This window comes from Mastomys coucha, unplaced genomic scaffold (assembly GCF_008632895.1).
Source record: "Mastomys coucha isolate ucsf_1 unplaced genomic scaffold, UCSF_Mcou_1 pScaffold7, whole genome shotgun sequence".
In the NCBI taxonomy this organism is placed as follows: Eukaryota; Metazoa; Chordata; class Mammalia; order Rodentia; family Muridae; genus Mastomys; species Mastomys coucha.
In genome coordinates this window covers 104,464,870-104,484,403 of record NW_022196913.1, presented here as the reverse complement: position 1 = coordinate 104,484,403, position 19,534 = coordinate 104,464,870, and the positions used below count along the sequence as shown (strand labels likewise).

Here is a 19,534-nt window from a genome sequence, read left to right as displayed (position 1 = left end):
GTTTGAGGTGTTGTAAAGGGATCCTACCCAAGAGAGTGGCCTCAAAAGAGACTATGACCTGAATTGGCAGTGTCAGAAGCTCAGGAGTTGTCCCAGAAGGATCAGCCAAGCATGTTGACCACCCCAGTAGGGAGCAATGTAGTTCAGGAACTCATTGTCTGGACAGAAAAGCAGCACCAGCGAGGTTACAGGAACAGTGGCCATTTGGTTAATACTCACCTACTTCTACCCATCCTCTCAGGACAAACATAAGTCTGGATGATCCAACCAGGCATGATGATGGGCACAGAGGTAAAAGGCAGTTGAGGTAGAAGAGTCAGAGTAGACTGCACATGTCTCCTAGGTAAAACCCAACTGTGAGATGGACCAGGACAGATTGGAACTTGGGCAGGGAGTATGGAGCTTCAGCTTAGATGTAAGTCTTGAGTTTTGTTTAAACTTTTGACCTTTTAAGGCCTGGACCTGAGTCTTAGATGAAATGAAATTATTTTTGATCAGTGTCTATGTGATTGTGGGTTTTTCTGATGAGTGGAAGAGGAGTGGAAGAGAATGAACTTAAAGAAGTAGATTAAGGGGAGAATCTGTTCATTCCCCAGAGAGCTCAGACATTTCATCACCAGCTACATACATTTAGATTCAATCTGATTTTAAAGACTTAAGTTACTTAGCTAATGCTTCTGCTGGTTTTTGTTTTCTAAAATCCTTTTTTAATATTTTTATTTATTGAAAATTTCATTTAATGCATTTTGATGATTCTTCTCCAACTCCTCCCATATCTTCCCCTCTCCCTACCCATCCACTTCATAATGTCTTTCTCTCTTTCTTAAAAAAAAACAAGAGCAAAACCAGTTCTCTCTTGCTCACTCTCTCTCAAACACACACATACCACATACATACACATACACACACACACACACACACACACACACACACACACACACACACACACTCACACTTGCCACGCCATACCATACTCGATTACACAATGGAATCTGATTTGTGTTGACCAACTACTTCTAGACATGGGGCCTACCCAGGAATGTGGTTGATATACTTTAGCTCTACAGCAAATAACTCCTTCCAGTGATTTGCTCTGTATTATTCATTGGCACTCTATTGGAAAAAAAAAAACCCTGGTATTTTCTCTCCAGCAGCTACCAATTGCAAATAAGTTCTTAGTTAGGGGTGTAACTTTGTGCCCACCCCGTTTTAGTGTTGGAATTTGTGTTGCTTGAACCTGTGCAAGTATTGTGCTTGCTGTCATAGTTGCAGTGAAGTCATATATTTGTCAGTTTTCTTGTGAATGGAAGACACTGTTTCTTTGGGGTCATTCATCCCTTTGGCCATTTAAATCTTTCTGTCTCTTCCTCTTCCATATAGGTCTCTTAACCTTTGTGGGGGGGAGGGGGCTGATAGACATTCCATTTACAGCTGAGTGTTCCAAAGTTTCTCACTCGCTGTATATTGTCCAGTTCTGGGTCCCAGTATTAATTACCATCTGCTGCAAGATTAAACATCCCTGAAGTTGGGTGAGTAAGGCGTTCATCCATGGATATAGCTATATTCCGCTAAGAGTCATTTATGGCTATGTTCATTTAGCAGAACAGTTGTATTAGTTTTTCATAGGTAAAGGTTTTGAACCATTTTAAATTTTAGATTGTAAAAGGTGAAAGTAAGCCAACTTTATAGGGAAAATTTATGTAAGGTTGGAGCTAAATATTCTGGTGACAATCCAGCAGAATGTTGTAGAATATTACTGATCCCCCATAGATTGATGTATTCTGTACTATAAAGAAATTTACCTGTAGGGGAAAGTCCCTTTTTCAGTTATTTTCATTATTTTATTCATTGAAATATACAGTTTATAACATGTTTTAAAAAAACAGGCAGAACTTTTTCCTATGTTATGCCCATACTATCTGAATTTCAGTATTTTTGTCCAATTGACACCTTTATAAAAATAGCATTCTTCTTGACAATCAACTAAATAAGTATTTTTGGTAATGATCTCTACATATACAATAATGTGAGGCATACTGAGTTACTATTTAATATACTTGGTTTCAGATACATTTACACTGAATGTGTATTCTAGGGAGTGATAAGGGGAGAGATGCCTCCCCAGTGCTTAGTGCTCACTGCTATCACCTCCTCTCTACTAGAACCGAACCATGCCCTGAAAATGACCTCACAGTCTGTCTTGCCCAGGAATCTGGCTCAGTAAGTTTCTTAAATCCATGCTGAACAAATGCTGAATAGTTCATAAAACACTCATTCAATTACACAGAGAGATCATATAATTGCCAGACAATACACAAAACTGGGTAAAAGAGAGAACCGAGAGCTACTACCATACAAAGTAACATAATCAGAAGTTAATCATGAAAAATGAAGTGGAGTCCATACTGCAGAAAAGCTTCCGTCTCTGAAGAGCATTTAGAGGGCAAAATTGTTGAAGAACCTCCAAGTAAAATGATCAAATTGCCTATTAGAGCCGGAACTAGATTAGAGCAGTGTAGAGAGAGGATCAAGTAGGAGAGGGCTGGATATGGGGGAAATTGTGATCTCCATGCTCAGCTGATCACCAGTACCTCCCGCAAGATACCACGTGGACCCACGAACCCCTCTCTATATCTGCAAATAGACTCTGATGAAAGATCAGAAATCAAAGCTTTCCAAGTTACCCATGGGTATATGAACATTTAGATTGGGTACTGTGATATTTTAAAAATAAAACTGAGGGTCTACCTTGGTTGTGAGGCATTTAATAATTTCCTTCATCTTAGTTCATGCGAACTCCCAGTGACATTTGTAATTCATAGTTAACATAGGAAAGCATTGAAGTTAACATAGGAAAGCATAAGGCACTTAAGAGGAAGCATTAATGATGGAAGTTCTATGTTCACTCTTGGGCTTACATGTTCTGGGTCTGTTTGCCCTCCCCAGCCCATCTACTGTTGAGAACGAAGACCATCTCCAGGTACCAGAAACACAAGAAGAACAGCACAACACAAAGATATCAGATGAAATTGAAGATGATCTGGCATTCTGGAACAAACCGACTTTGTTCACTCCTGAATCTAGACTGGAAACTCTCAGACACATGGAAAAACAACGCAAAGCCCAAGATAAGTTAAGGTATTCATTTTTCCTATGACTGAATGAGTCAGTCTCCTGTGAACTGTGTATTCTCTCCATTGTACATGCTTTACCTATTGTCTCTGTGCCAAACCATTATTAACCATCATGTATGAATCTTGCCTTTTCCAAATACAGCTTTTTGTTGAATTTTATTAGCTAACTTCATTAGCACAAAAATAAAAGTTTAGAACACCATGAATTATGACATTTGAGAGAGAATTTTGTTTTGTTTCCTTTTAGTCACTTTACATACTAGAAACAGTATGGTCTAGGTGTAGTGGAAATTAATAAAACTCCCAGTCTGGGGCTTCTACATTGCCTTGATCGTTGAGTTAGCGGATGAAAGATACACACGGCCTTTATATTTTCAATATGCCTTAAGCAGCACAGAAGCTGGGCAGCTCCCTCCAAGCTATTAGAATATATTTCCCTATCAGGAACCCCAAGTTCCTACTTACTATTTACTATGTTTCATCTGGGTTGCTCTTAACTCTGATTGGTCAGCCCTCAGGGCCTCTCTCTTGACCTTTATCTCATGGTGGCTTTCTTCTTCTTCTTCTGGTTTTCCCTGACCCAATCCCATGAAACCTCAACCCTACCTATGTCTCTTCTGCCCAGCTGTTGGCTGTTGGCATCTTTATTCACCAGTTACAATTAAGTGGGGGCAGGGTCACTCAGTATCTTAAGTGCAGACTCTCTCATCTTTGGGGTAACCAGTCTTGGGGACCCCAAATTAGCATTAAAGTGCAGGCAGCATCAGGCCAACCTACTACTATTAGGTTAGAAGTCCAACTTAAGTCTCAAAGGAAAAGATTTTTTGTGGAGTGAATGAATGTTTTGAGTCTGTTTTGTTAATCTGCTTTGTTAAATGAAGAATTGAAATTAGTTTCATTAAGCTTTTTATTCTCTTAGTGCACCTTTCCTGGACATTTCACAGTACGATGCCACTTTAAAAGTTTAGATGTAATTTTACTACTTGTTAATTGCTAGGATCCCTAAGCAAATGCTTTTGTCAACAGCACCTTTCCAGAAATAGTCTCTATTTCTTTCCATTCCACGTCAGGACTGAAATCTAGTATGCAAAATATATCATTGACAGGAATACTTGGAATTTGTGAACTTGAGAATGTCCTCAGTTGGTTCTGAAATGGTTGTCTACATGACAATGAGATGAGTACAAAAACAAACTGTTTTCTATGATTATCAATAGGAAGCAAGAAACAGAGTAGAAAAACTTCTAAAAGTCTCCACTTCCATAAAATATTCTTCACTAATTAGAGAGATAGAGAAATTCAAAATGTAGTGACTTGTTCCAGGCCACATAGTGCCTTGAGAAGAGCAGGAGAGCCACATTAGAAAATGGTCATTCGTGTACTGACACCCCACCACAGCCTGATGCTTTCCTAATTGCTCCTACTCTGTTAAGCAAAGCACATCACCCATTTAACACTCCACTATGAGTTTTTTTTTTTGTTTGTTTGTTTCGATAAAAGCAGATAAGCCAATAAACATGAAGGTTCTATACCAATTTAAGAGCCCTTTGAAATATGAATTCTATGTATTTGTAGATTTACAGTATTCCTAACAGAGGTATTCATGTTACTGAATATGCACTGTTTCTGTTTATATATGTGTAAATATAATATGTTTATGTAGTGTAAGTAATTTATATCATACTAAGCCTAGAACCAGGAGGAAGTTTTTTCCCCTAACAGTTTAAAAGTACAGCTTTGTTACATGGGGTCTCCGTCATGCTGTTTAGGCTGCCTCTGTGTATACATAGTTACTTTATTAGCTGGGAGAAAGCAGAAATAAAGGCGAGCCTTTTGCCCTAGTGAACTCTTGTTCACACCTAGAATAGTGAAGCTCTGTGTTTCCAGATCCCTTTACTGTCCTAAGTCACTAAAGTAGCTTGATCACATAAAGGGGCTCAGTTACTGTCAGAAAGACAGTAAATGTGAGATTAAAACAGTAAAGTTAACTAACACAAAATCCCTATTTAAAAGACAGCAGAAATTCATGGCACATGGTTACCTGTGGCTACACCATCCTTCCTTTTGTCCACATCTGCCTATTCACATGTTCAAATGATACCTGCAGGAAAGTAAACCATGTGGTGACATTTGCTTTCCATATTCCATTTTCCTCAGTTTCCCCTATGCTGCCACTCAGTAGAGTAAGAATAGAGAAACTTGGTTTCTCTTGATAGATCTGTGCTTTCTTTCCTCTCCCTGTAACTGTAAATCACTTCTAACATCTGAGTAAGTCAACCTCTAACATGGTGTAAGTTTTATTAAAAAGTGGTTTGCGACCAGCCTCAGTGGTCCAGCACTTTCCTGGCATGTATGTTCCCTTGATTTAATCCCCAGCACTACACAAAAAACCCTAAACTTCAGTGGTATATTTTTGCTTTCTAGATACACCATCAACATTTTTCTCCATCAGTGTGTAAAGAGAAAACACATTTTTAACAGCTGTGAGGTGCTTTCCAACATTCCATACCACAGTGGAGCCAATCGATCCTCCACTGATGGAGAGCCTGAGCAGCTCTGGACGTGCCACTGGAAATGATGCTGTGAGAAGTGTCAGTTTACATATTCCTTAGGCATCAGTATTTTTATTTCCACAGGATAGATTTCACTTGTATTTCAAAAATGATAATTTCAACCAAAGCAGAAGCTCCATACACACACGTGGAGAATTGACAGTTATCTGAGTAAACCATGCATAAAATAGACTCATTTAAATATTCATGAGTATTTCATGAAAAGGAATTTACTTCCCAAATTCAAATTCCCTGGCAAAATGTTTTGGTCTTTGGAGATACAAATATAGCCATGTAAAACTTGGTTTGGTTTTTAGCGAGGAGTGAAGAATTAAGGGAACAGACTTCCAGTGAGCTGTGAGTATGGTAGCAAATACCTGATTAAATTTCTAAAAATTTTTATGATTTATATTAAGTATCTCCAAGTAATACAAAGATGTATTAGTAAAGTTTATCCTCTCTTCATTTCCCTTGTCTGCCCCTTGGTCTCTCCCATTACCCTCACTAAACCTTAAGTGAAAAGAAAAAGAAAGTGAAACCACCCCGGACATTAATTACAGAAGATGGAAAAGTCCTGAATGTCAATGAAGCCAAGTAAGTGAGACCAAGTGGAGATACTGCTGGGGGCGGGGGGTGGCGCTAGTGAGCTGGCACGGCTGTGGCCTCAGCCACAGGCTTGGTTTGACTAAAACATGCTGACCCCTGTGAAGGAGTTTGAGGAGTGTACCATAATGCCATTTTGTGCATGATTGAAAGCTAGACATTGCTATTTCTAGTGTACAATTCTTCTGGTTTCTAGAAAACAATCTTGGCATATGGAAATCTTAGTTATCTATGCATCCCATGAAATCTTGGACCATATACAGTTTTATGCCTGAAAACTGCCATGCGTCATTGTCCTGTTTATGATTTTTTTCTTTTTTTTGAAACTCTGCCACAAGCAGTCTGGCTGAAAACACAGAGACATCTCCTTCACGTCTACATTTTCCCTGGAAGACATCTAGAAAGCATTCAAAAGCTAGGGAAAGGCATTGCTATAAATACCTCAGTAAGAGAGAGAGAGAGAGAGAGAGAGAGAGAGAGAGAGAGAGAGAGAGAGAGAGAGAGAGAGAGAGACAGACAGAGACAGACAGAGACAGAGAGAGACAGAGACAGAGAGAGACAGAGAAACAGAGAGACAGAGAGACAGAGAGAGAGAGGCAGAAAGACAGAGACAGAGAAAGACAGCGACAGAGACAGACAGAGACAGACAGAGACAGAGACAGAGACAGACACACTTGAAAATCCTCGTCTCATAATGCCTGAGCTACTCTGTCTGTCCGTCCATCCGTCTGTCTGTCTGTCTGTCTGTTTGAAAGCTAAGAATTAGCAAGCATACCCACAGTGACTTTTATAATCTCAATACAAATAACAAGCCTATAGGCTAAATCTCATTAGCTTCATTTCATTACTCAAAGCCATTTATTGCCATCATTTCATTTGCTATGTCATTACCACAACAAAGGCAATCTAGAGGCATCCCAGGCATATCTCATCTTCATAGAAAGCATGTTTGGCAGACAGAATATAGGCTCCTTAGGTCAGCAATATGGTCACACAGTTAAGCTGATGCATCTGACTTGTCCACACTGGCTCAGTTGTAATGATTTCCACAAGTGAGGCTCCAGCTTCCCACCTGACATGCCCCATTTTCATCCAGCAGACAAGAATGGAGTTCCAGACAGTAGGTCAGGTTCAGCATAGGCGGCAATGCAAGTGGAAGGAGCCACCTTCACCACATCTGAAGGTCTAATGGGAAGACAATCTATCTTCAGCTTCAACAGGGAAGGGAGACTCCCAGAGCCATCTCATATGTATTCTCGGAGAGAGCACTGTTCTTCCTGCCACACTAACCACCCTCTCTTCCCTGAAGCCAGTTCTTTTAAGAAGTCTCTACAAGAAATTACTCTTCATTGCCCTCTAGTCCCTCTAGGTCTTGGACATCCCTCTTCCTTCATGTGCCAGGTCATCTGTTCTCATTCCCTTATATTCCCTTATATCTACCCCAGTTTCTTTTCCTCCTGTCCCTTTCTACCATCCACCTGTATTTTCTGGAGCTTAAAGATCCACCACCAGCATCATCCCCTTCATAGGCGCTTTGTATCTATATCTAGTGACGAGGACTAGAGATTCTGCTTCCACCACTGAGCACACTCTTCCTCTCCACTAACCTCTAGCAAAGCCATAACCCACAGCAGCATGCTGCCTACTGGAGTCCCTTTCCCTAAAATCCTCTAGCTTCGTAGTCTTCTACTTAAGCCCACCCACTTTCCAACTACATGCCCTCTCAGGTCATGTAAGGTCCTAGCACCTACACCACAATTTCTTTGCCTCACCAACCCCATCCTCTGTCCTGGTGACCTCTGGCATATTTTTCCTCTCTTCAGCTCGGCCATAAGACTCTCATTTCATCTCTCTGCTGCCATGTCCTAAGTCTTAAGCTCATTAGCTCACTGAGTGTCATCCCAGTGTCTCAGACTCCCTCCACTCCAGTGTTCAGGCTTGATCCACACAGGAGTCCACTTACTCTATGGCTTTGCTTGATGTCCTCACACTCTGTTCTCTTGCTGCTTTGGATTTTATATCCCTCACAGAAACTCATCCTCAGCAGAATCCTCAACTCTCATCTTTTCCTCTGCCTACCATCACCAAGCCACAGATCCTGGTATTGTTTGATCTTGAGCATCTGCCTCTGCTCAGTATGCAGGGAGTGAAACATCCACCTCTACCCACTGCTCTTGATGCAGGTGCAGATACCACAGATCTCAAGTTACCTGTGGTTCTCCTGTACTGTCAGTCACTTGCAGACAGAGGTCACAGCTCTTCCTCTTCCTCATCACCAGCACTGCCTTATGTTCCCATAGACTTAACCAAAGACCTTGTTTCTTACTTCACTGGAACAACAAAACCAACCAGGCATCTTGTGTTTCCTGTGGTAGACACCATTCTCCCGCTGTGATGGCTATGGCCTCAAAACTCAGTGCCCTTGCGAGCTCACTATCCAGCTTCTCTAACTATCTAAGACTTAGCTTCCCAGGGTCCCCTGCTTTCTGCATCACTCCTTGCCACTTCAATGGACCAACAGCACCACCATACTGGCATATTTTAGTCACTTTAATTTTAAAGAACAAAACTAAGGTCCCCCTCCTCCCAATTCTCCAGTTTCTGTCAACTTCTGCTTCTCTGCCTTAAACTGCAGCCAAATTTCCTAGCAGACTTGTCAGTACTCAGTCTTTGACATTTTACTTCATTCTTCATCTTGAAGCCACTTCTGAATATTACATTATCCAAAAACTTCCTTAGTCCCATCATTTGCACAGTGATCATTCATAGCCAGGCCCCATCTTATTATACCGTGGGAACTTGGATGGAACAGAGAGTCCTCTCTTTGTTAAAGCAGGCTCTTGTTCTTGCTATTATGCTTGTGTGGATCCTCTGCCTTGTCTGCTATGAGCTTTAGTTTCTCAGCTGTCCTTGTTTTTGTCCTGTATTTTCTGGGCCAGGACTTCATCAAATCCTGTGGCTTTTTCTAAGCACAGAGGAGGACAGTGGGTACAAAGTCTTCCACCCATAAGGAAGCAGCTATTTGTAGTTGATACCTGCTAGGAGAGGGAAGATCAGTCTCTTCCAATGGAGTGGCCCTGAGTATGTCAACCACACCTCAGGACAGGCCCTGTGCTCAGAAATACTTAACAACACAAAATAGACTCCCTGCTTTTATTGTTGTTATATTGGTTTTTTGTCTCTCTTGTTATTGAGAGAGAGAAAGAGAGAGAGAGAGAGAAGAGGAGAGGAGAGAGAGAACATGAAGTTGGGTAGACAAGGAGGGGAGGAGAATCCAGTAGGACTTAGGGGGAGAAAAAAAAGCTGGGAAAAATTAAATGTGGCAAAAATAAATACCAAAACCAAAAACCAAACCCTCTAACTTTGACTACAGTGATCACGTAACTCATAACAAGATCTTGCCTCTTCCCTGAGTTCAAGGCTTCTATATTTAATTAGCTAGGTTGTGTTAGTTTGTTGACATACATGATTGAAAAAGAACAACTGCTTTCCAGCTCCCTACTTTCTCCTCTCCATTCTCCCCAATCCCCAACATACTTACCTCCCACTATCTCCATCTCAGTAACATTCATCTACCCATTGGCACTAAAAACCAAATCCCTTGATCCCTGATTATCCTCTCCCTGGCTTTTATCAGTCATCTCTATATATTTTATTTCAATATTACCAGAGTCTAACTCTTCATCAAGTCTTCCATTTCTATCCTAGGGTAAGTCAGTGCTGCCTTTTACCTAGAAAGTTCAATGCCTTGATAAGAGTCTCTGCGATTCATGTTTTGGCATGCTCTGTTATTCTCAGATGAATGAAGAAGTCAGTTCAGAAAGGACACAATTTTTTTTAAGAGAGACTCCTGGAAGGTGCCTATTATGCATTCCTTCATATCTCCTAATCTTGGTGCAAGGGAGGATGAGAAATGGGTTTTTATTCAGTATAATCACATACTTTATAGGATAGAGATAAAGGGAAAATAGTAGGGACCTAGATGGTGATCTTTGACTCCGAACAAACCTCTAAAACTAGTTTTAAGTTACATAGAAAGGGAGTTCAAATTGGCAGACTATAGAATTGTGGGATAAACAATCAAGGCAGAGAGGATAACACATAGAAGGCTCCCAAGAGATAAGGCATGCATGGCTTATTTTGAGACCTTGTAGAACCCTATATGGTTAGATTGTTGGCAACAATAGTCCCTGCTACAGTAGACCTTTATTGAATAGCCAAATGTAGAGGTTAGTTTGTTTAATGTTAGATTATACAGACCACAGTTTGATAAGTAAGTTGCTCAAAATGAAACTGACCAAGTAATTCTGTGGAATATGCTGGCAGTGAGGCAGTTACACTTAGGGCTCAGCCCGGGGATATAGCTGAAGGGTCAGGGGCTTTGGCTCTTGTCTATCTGGGTTCCTGTGCCTTTTCTCTGAGCATGTCCTCTTCTGTGAATCTCTGTATCTTTATAAAATAAATGTCATTAATTACTGGCTGTGTCCTGGCCAAGTCAGGAGGGATGGCAATAAGAAAAGAGATGGGGAAAATGTGGCAAGGAGAAAAGGAAGGATGGATGCTGGGAGTTGAGGAATGGGACTTTGGAAGCACAGCATACAGAGGCAGCATTTGTGTCTCCAGGAAAAAAAAAAAAAAACCATGCTGGGTTCTAGCAAATGCAACTGAAATGGGAAAGAGCACTTCAGCCACCAGGTGTCTCCATCTCTGCACCAAATCGAGTGCTTTGGATCTTCCTTGAAATCCTTACATGTCAACAAAGTCAGTAAGAGTAAATTTATCAACAGGCTTCCTGGGATTCCTTAAAAAAATAAAATAAAATGAGCATAGATGTCTTATTGTCTGATTAGTAAAAATAAGTTTGTCATTGAGGATTTTTATATACCCATTGTCTTTTACTTTGATTATATGATGGGGTTTTCTTCACAATGTACTAAATAAAGCTACCCTTTTCCCCCTGCTCCTGCCCCAAATGCATCCTTTTTAGACTTGACTTCTCTTTGAAAGATGATGAGAAACACAACCAGATCATCCTGGACCTGGCTGTCTATAGGTAAAGCATTTTTATTATACATTCATCTTATGGCCTTCCCATCAGACCTCTTTCTAAGTAGCAACCCCCTGAGTTCTGTAACACAGAAATGGAACTCAGTTTGCTGTTTTGAAGAGATAAGAGTGATCACTTTAATTTTAAAAACAGATTTCTTTTCGTTTTATATGTATGAATGCTTGCCTGTATGAATATATGTGTTCCATGTACATGCCTGGTGCCCACAGAGGCCAAAAGAGGGCATTGGAGTTTCTGGAGCTAGAGTCACAGTCAGTCATGAGCCATTGTGCTTGAAACCTGAACTCAGGTCCTCTCGCAAAAGCAACAAGCACTCTTAGCCATGGAGCCATATCTTCATCCCTCACTGTAATGTTAAACACACAAAGATGAAAGTGGAGGGGAGAATCAGTAACCCCAGAGCCCCATGGCTATGAACTCTCAAACCATACAGAAGGGGTTGAAACGATTCTCAGAGATGTGCTGCTTTCTGATACGCATACCCAGGCTCCCTTTGCTCCATGACTGTTACTCTGACAGCCCTCTTTGTTTTACAAAACACTGTAACATAAGAATGAGCCTTGGGTGGTGAGCCTTCTCTGGCTCATTCCATCTTAGAGCCCTCGATCACAAGATGCCCACTGCTCTGAGATCCCCACATTACGACTGGTGGTTGTAAGTTGTACTTTATTCTAGCAGACAGGCATGACAACAGTGGCAAGGTGACATGTTTGGTCCTCATGGTCATGCCAGAGCATTATTACTCTCTTCCAAAGGTCCTGGGTTTTGGCCTTTAACACTCTGCCAATATTATCACCTACCCTTCCTATAACACGAATCTGAAGATGTCCAAGTCACTCAATCTCATTGCTTAACTGTTAGATTTGGCCCACTGCCATGATGACTTCTGGTCATTGTGTGGCCCATTTTATTTGTACCTACTTCCCTATGCCTGTGTCATTGCCATCATTAATGTCTCTGTCCTTCAGCCTCTGATGAGATGTCATCTTATGAGAGAGGACCCTGCCCAATGTCTGAGAAGGACAGAGTCTGCCTTCCCCAGAACTTCCATCAATCCTTGTCATTCACTTGCTTTCTGACAGAGTCAAGATTTTCTTGTGTTTTAAAATTCCAGTGTCAATGTTCGTTGGGCTGTACCTCTCCAGTACCTCAAATAGTAGCCCATGCCTATTAGGAGGACCATAGATGCAGCAAATAAATGAATGATTGATTGAATGAATGAATAGCAATAATGGAGTCCATAAACATGTCCAAGCATACTCCAGTAAAGGCCAGTGTGTTGTTAATGACTTCTTACATGCTCTGTGTTATATTTCATTTTGCAACAGCCATGGAAGGTGAGCGAAACAAATTCTATAATGATCTAAGAGAAGGCATATTTTCAGACAGTGACTTCTGTCAATGTAAACAGTAACTGAAGAAGCCAGAACATAATTGATCAGGTCTTCTTTCAACTTTGCTTTTATAATTGTGGCAAAATACACATAACATAAAATGTACTGTGACAAGACATTTTGGAGTATACAACTCAGTAGCACTTGGTAAATTCACAATGTGGTTTAGCCATTTGACAGCGCCACCTCAACCCTATATCCACTAAGCAGTCTTCATTTCTTTCCCCTTCTGGTCATCACTGATGTAAGATCTGTATCCGTAAGTGAGCACATAGTAGAAATTTTATATAGATGGAGTCATACAATGCATGGCCTCTGTCTGACTGTTTTCACTTACCATCATGACTTCATGGCTTATCCACTTTCCCACATGTTAGAATTCCCTTCCTTTTTATGGCTACATAATATTCCATGGTGTGGGTATTCTATGCATTGTTTGTTTTTTAAGTTATGGGTATTTGTATTCCTTCCACTTTGGCTGTGCTGAGTGGTAGTTATCTTAGATGCTCTCCTCTGTTTCCCATCATGCTCTTGCCCACTACCTATTCCATTCTCTGCCTACTTGCTGCTTGCCCTGCCCTGTCTTTGAAGGAAACTCTATCTTCCCTCACTGGTTTCATCTCCTCTGTTTTTATAGCCCTCCAGCCTCCATTTCTATTTTTTTTTGGGGGGGGTTAAGTATTCATGGTTCCATCCTTTTCAGTGTATCTCATATTATTGAGATTATTTCTGAAGTTTTAATTGCACTAAAATCCCTTGCTATCAGCACATGAGACTATAGATAAAGTTCAATCTATGCATCATGGATTATTCTGTCTTTATTCAAAAACACTTACAGAATGCCTCCTCTGTAAAAGGCACGAGGAATTCACCCACATATTCCAGATACCTAGGGCTCTCTTTTATCTATAACCCTGGCAGAGGACACAGGCACTAAGCAGTCAGACTCCTCATGAGTGACTACAGAGGGAGAAAGGCTATGTGCAGGATGGTAAGCTAAAAAGAGAGCTCAGAAATCCAGAATGGCAGTGTGTGGTTGATAGTGTGGGTGGCCAGTGAAACTTAATGACCTGAGCAATAGAAACAGGGAGTTGAGAAGTAGTTTGCTCTGTAAAGAACTAGTAGAAGAAAAAAAAACAAAACAGACAAAGGAAGACCTTGAAGGCAGAAACAGGTAAATACATGAGAAGCCTGAGCATGGTGGAGGACTGTCTTCTTGTTAATATTATGACTTACAAGCCAATGATGTAATACTTAATTAACATGGACAGACACAACTCACATGCCTTTCAGAGCACTTTAGAGGGCAGGGTGCTCGTCATTGTACAGAGGAAGAAACAGGCTGAGAAGAGTTCAGAAATGTGGTCTCATGGCTTAAATCAGTAATCTGTGGAGTGAATTTCTCAGGAGTCTTTCTACCCCTAAATCCCACCAGCCTCCTGGATGACCCTTCCTGTCTTAAAATGTGTGACTTTTGGATCACTGCTCTATTTTCTTATTTTCAAAATCAGTTTTTAAAATATAGCTACTAGGCAAAAGTTATTTTATGTATGGTGTGAAATATGAAGGGCCTTGGGTAGCTGCCATCCCTTTTCGGTAGCTTGTCCCTTCTGGGGAAAGGAACTGCCCTTCCAGCAGCATTGGTCCAGTGCAGTGGTGCAACAGCTGCAGGGCATTGAAAAGAGCAGAGCCAGTGGCTGTTGGCCCAGAGTCTGGTGGATTCAGCATTCCCTGCCGCTGAAATCCTGGGGGCTTAAAATAAAATATTCATGGAAGAACATGACAAGCCATTTTTTCTTTTGCAAACCTCTGGCATTTCAGACCTAATATATTTTTGGGCTAGGGGCAATCAATGCCAAGTGTACTTGTATGTCTAAAAATGAAATTGCTGATATATTGAATTTCCTCTGGACTGATTTAAGAATGATTTAAGGCTAGTATTTTAGGGACAGTTAAATGTGAACATTTAAAACTTTCTTCATCTTAAATGGTCTTGTAAGCACGCCTTCATGTTTTTACTGTTTTGAGTTGAATGTTTTTTTTGGACAATTACAAGATGTGGTATGCTTGATTTTGAAGGTACATGGATACCTCTTTAATTGAGGTTGATGTGCAGCCAACTTATGTTCGAGTAATGGTCAAAGGAAAGGTAAGCATAACTGTGGGATATTGCCATTTTTAAAGATAAGTCTTGACCTAAGCCATGTGGTCCCAGTTTGAAACAATTTTATTGGGAAAACTAGAAACCCAGACAGTGTACTGTTTGTTGGGCATCCTTTCTTACCACAAGGATGGTATTCAGTAGACATAGCTGTGACCTCCAGTATCTCAGGAACATGAGTGCCTTAAACCTGAACCTGCTGTGTTGTAATTTTTGTTAAAAAGCTTATAACTTTTTATAACTTTTATAAGCAAAGTTCAGTTGAATGACTACTCTAAATGGTCACTGGGTTCATTCATGGGAACTATAATTTTATCATTTTAAATGAGGCTTTTTTGTCCTGATTCTGAGTATGCATTTGAGTTAGCCCAGAGAGACATTAAAATGGAAATATATTGATGCTTTATCTATAAATGATCTTTCCACCCTAAGTGGGCTCATGAGTACTTCACAGATTGTGGAGTACCAGCTAACACAGTTCATGCATATCAAAAGTAGCTTTTAGAATATGTATTTTAAAGTGTTTAAACAGTTTTCTTAATTTAACATGTACATGATTAATTTGTAATGAAAATTCCCCTTGATGTGGGCTTTTATAATATGCCCTGTTCTCTATGCCTTCTTCTCATTTCCAGCCATTTCAACTTGCCCTTTCTACAGAGGTCCAGCCTGACAGCAGCTCTGCTAAAAGGTCCCAGACAACAGGACATTTGCTGATCTGTATGCCCAAGGTAGGAAATGGCATTTGGACAAACTTCATGCCTGAATGTGTTGGTTTCTGAAAGAGTGTGACTTGTGGCTAACAATGACTTCTGATCAGGGTGACATTAACTTGAGAGAAGCAGAAATACTCTCACATCTGTTCATGTCCAAGGACAAAGGCCCCTAAGAGGAAACTGCTGAGAAGAAACACTGGGGTGTGATGGGGGCCCAAGGTGACTCATCCTTCTAAACTTGACCAGCTCTGCAGACCAAAGTCTGGGTAGCACTAGGAGAGATAGATCACATGGTTCTTCTAAGTGAGACTGGTCCTGATCATCCTATTTTCTGCCTGGAAGTTAGCTGGCCTTGGTGCTCTAAGATACTGGATTTCTAACCATTCAGCTTAATAGTTTTGTAACTTTTAGAAAGTTACCAACACCTCCAGGCTTCTACTTTTTATGATTTTTAAGAATCAGAACTATGAACAGAACTCACAATATAGATAGTAGTCTATGATGTTAATAATATAATTTTTATAATAATTATATATATTAATTTTCGTTAAACTTTATTCATTTAGGGGAAAGCAGTTGATATACTCTTTGTATTTTCTTATGGTATTGGGTCACATTGATTCAGTTCAGTATGTTTATTAAAACCCACCTCATATCAACTGCTGGCTTAAAGATGAATATGAAACTTTAGATCTTTACTGATTCTAATGGGGAGACATAATTATAAGTATATAACTTACTACAGCCTGAGAACAAATCATGGAAACTGGTAGAAATAGTGGGGTTACTGAATAGTTTGGTAGAGAAGAGGTGTCTGAGCAATTATGAAGGGTCAATTGACTGTGATTTGTGGAAAATGGAACAACTAAATATCAAGAAGACAAGAAAGGTAAAAATAGTATGGAACTGGAAAACAAGTCTGTGTAGCTGAAGCAGAGAACAAATGTCAGAGAAGAGAAGACCAGAAGGCATATAGGAGAGAATACATCAGTGACATAAGACTGAAGCATCATTCTTGATGTAATTCCTTATTGTGGGTACATTAGAAAATCCAGCAGCACACAGACCTCTGAAGCAGCAGGGCAGCCGGCGCAGATTCCTTTCTACCTCCTTCTTCACCTAGAAGAAGGTTCTGCAGATCCACAGCCCTCTCTGCCCCTTCTCTGCAAGCAGAGAGCTGACCTTTGGGGAGTACTCCAACCCAGAGACTCAGGTCTTACCTGAGGAGAGCTGATCTCCCAGAAGCACTGACACAGGCTTACAGACATGCAGGAAGAACAAGATCCAGCCATAGACAGCAAGAACATCTAACACCAGAGATCAGCAGACGGGGAAAGACACATTCAAGAATCTTACCAACAGAAACCAAGACTACATGTCTTCATCAGAACCTAGAACTCCCACCACAGCAAGTCCTGGATATCCCAAAACACCAGAAAAGCAAGATTTCGATCTAAAATCATATCTCATGATGGTGATAGAGAAATTTAAGAAGAGCATGAATAACTCCTTTAAAGAAATAAAGGAGAACACAGGTAATCAGGTTCAAGCCATTAAAGAGGAAACACAAAAATCCTTTAAAGAATTACGGGAGAATACAAGTAAACAAGTAGAAATCCTTAAAGAGGAAACACAAAAATCCTTAAAGAATTACAGGAAAGCACAACCAAACTGGTGAAGGAACTGAACAAAACCATCCAAGACCTAAAAATGGAAGTAGAAATAGTTAAGAAATCACAAAGAGAGACAACTCTGGAGATAGAAAACCTAGGAAAGAAGTCAGGAACCATAGATGCAAGCATCACCAATAGAATACAAGAGATAGAAGAGAGAATCTCAGGCACAGAAGATACCATAGAAAACATTGAAAGAACAGACAAAGAAAACTCAAACTGCAAAAAGCTCCTAATCCAAAACATCCAGGAAATCTAGGACACAATGGGAAGACCAAACCTAAGGATAATAGGTATAGAAGAGAGTGAAGACCTCCAACTTAAAGGACCAGTAAATATGTTCAACAAAATTATAGAAGAAAACTTCCCTAACCTAAAGAAAGAGATGCCCATGAACATTTAAGAAGCCTACAGAACACCAAATATACTGGACCAGAAAAGAAATTCCTCCTGTCACATAATAGTCAAAACACCAAATGCACAAAACAAAGAAAGAATATTAAAAGCAATGCGGGAAAAAGGTCACGTAACCTATACACCTATCATATTACACCAGACTTCTTGCCAGAGACTATGAAAGCCAGAAGATCATGGGTTGATGTCATATAGACACTAAGAGAACACAAATGCCAGCCCAGGCTACTACAACCAGCAAAACTCTCAATTACCATAGATGGAGAAACCAAAGTATTCCATGACAAAACCAAATTTATAAAATATATTTCCACAAATCCAGCCCTTTAGAGGATAATAAATGGAAAACTCCAACACAGGGAGGGGAATTACATCCTAGAAAAAGCAAGAAAGTAATCTGCCAACAAAACTAAAAGAAGATAGCCATATGAACAGAATTCCAACTCTAACAACAAAAATAACAGGAAGCAACAATTACTTTTCCTTAATATCTATTAATATCAATGGGCTCAATTCCCCAATAAAAAGACATAGACTATCAGACTGGGTAAGTAAATAGGACCCAACATTTTGATGCATACAGGAAACCCACCTGAGTGACAAAAACAGACACTACCTCAGAATAAAAGGCTGGAAAACAATCCTCCAAGCCAATGGTCCCAAGAAAAAAGGTGGAGTAGCCATTCTAATATCAAATAAAATCGACTTTCAACCTAAAGTGATCAAAAAAGATAAGGAGTGACATTTCATACTCATCAAAGGTAAGATCTACCAAGATGAACTCTCAATTCTGAACCTCTATGCTCCAAATGCAAGGCCATCTACATTCATATAAGAAACTTTACTAAAAAGCTCAAAGCACACATTGCACTGCACACAGTAATAGTGGCAGATTTCAACACCCCATTTTCTGCAATAGACAGATCATGGAAACAGAAACTAAACAAAGACATGGTGAGACTAACAGAAGTCACGGAACAGATGGATTTAACAGATATCTATAGAACCTTTTATCCTAAAACAAAAGGATATACCTTCTTTTCAGCACCTCATGGTACCTCCTCCAAAATTGACCATATAATTGGTCACAGATGAGGCCTCAACAGATACAAGAAGATTGAAATAATTTGTTGCATCCTATCAGATCACCATGGACTAAGGCTGCTCCTCAATAACAATGTAAACAATAGAATGCCCACATACACGTGGAAGCTTAACAGCACTCTCCTCAATGATAACTTGGTCAAGGAAGAAATAAAGAAAGAAATTAAAGACTTTCTAGAGTTTAATGAAAATGAAGCCACAACATAACCAAAGTTATTGGACACATTGAAAGGAGTCCTAAGAGAAAAACTCATAGCTCTATGTGCCTCCAAAAAGAAACTGGAGAGAGCATAGACCAGCAATTTGACAGCACATTTGAAAGCTCTAGAACAGAAGGAAGCAAATTCACCCAAAAGGAGTTGAAGGCAGGAAACAATCAAACTCAGGGCTGAAACCAACCAAATAGAAACAAAAAGAATTATACAAAGAATCAACCAATCCAGGAGCTGGTTCTTTGAGAAAATCAACAAAATAGATAAACCCTTACACCGACTAACTAGAGGGCAAATAGAGATTATCCTAATTAACAATATCAGAAATGAAAAGGGAGAAATAACAACAGACACTGAGGAAATCCAAAAAATCATGAGAGCCTACTACAGAAGATTACACTCAACAAAACTGGAAAACCTGGATGAAATGGAAATTTTTCTAGACAGATACCAGGTACCAAAGTTAAATCAGGATCAGATCAATGATTTAAACAGTCCCATAT

General features: G+C 40.0%; 1 protein-coding gene across 3 annotated transcripts in view; it reads left to right on the top strand.

Moving 5' to 3' along the window:
* Lrrc6 (leucine rich repeat containing 6) overlaps positions 1 to 19,534 on the top strand; it is a 117,394-nt gene that overhangs the window by 41,574 nt on the left and 56,286 nt on the right. For 2 of the 3 annotated variants that reach the window (XM_031359044.1, XM_031359046.1), the window contains 5 exons: positions 2,947 to 3,138; positions 6,203 to 6,280; positions 11,277 to 11,342; positions 14,831 to 14,900; positions 15,548 to 15,643. In XM_031359044.1, coding sequence (XP_031214904.1) covers positions 2,947 to 3,138; positions 6,203 to 6,280; positions 11,277 to 11,342; positions 14,831 to 14,900; positions 15,548 to 15,643 — 502 coding nt within the window. The remainder of the gene's footprint in view (positions 1 to 2,946; positions 3,139 to 6,202; positions 6,281 to 11,276; positions 11,343 to 14,830; positions 14,901 to 15,547; positions 15,644 to 19,534) is intronic. The other variant, XM_031359045.1, reaches the window with a different exon arrangement.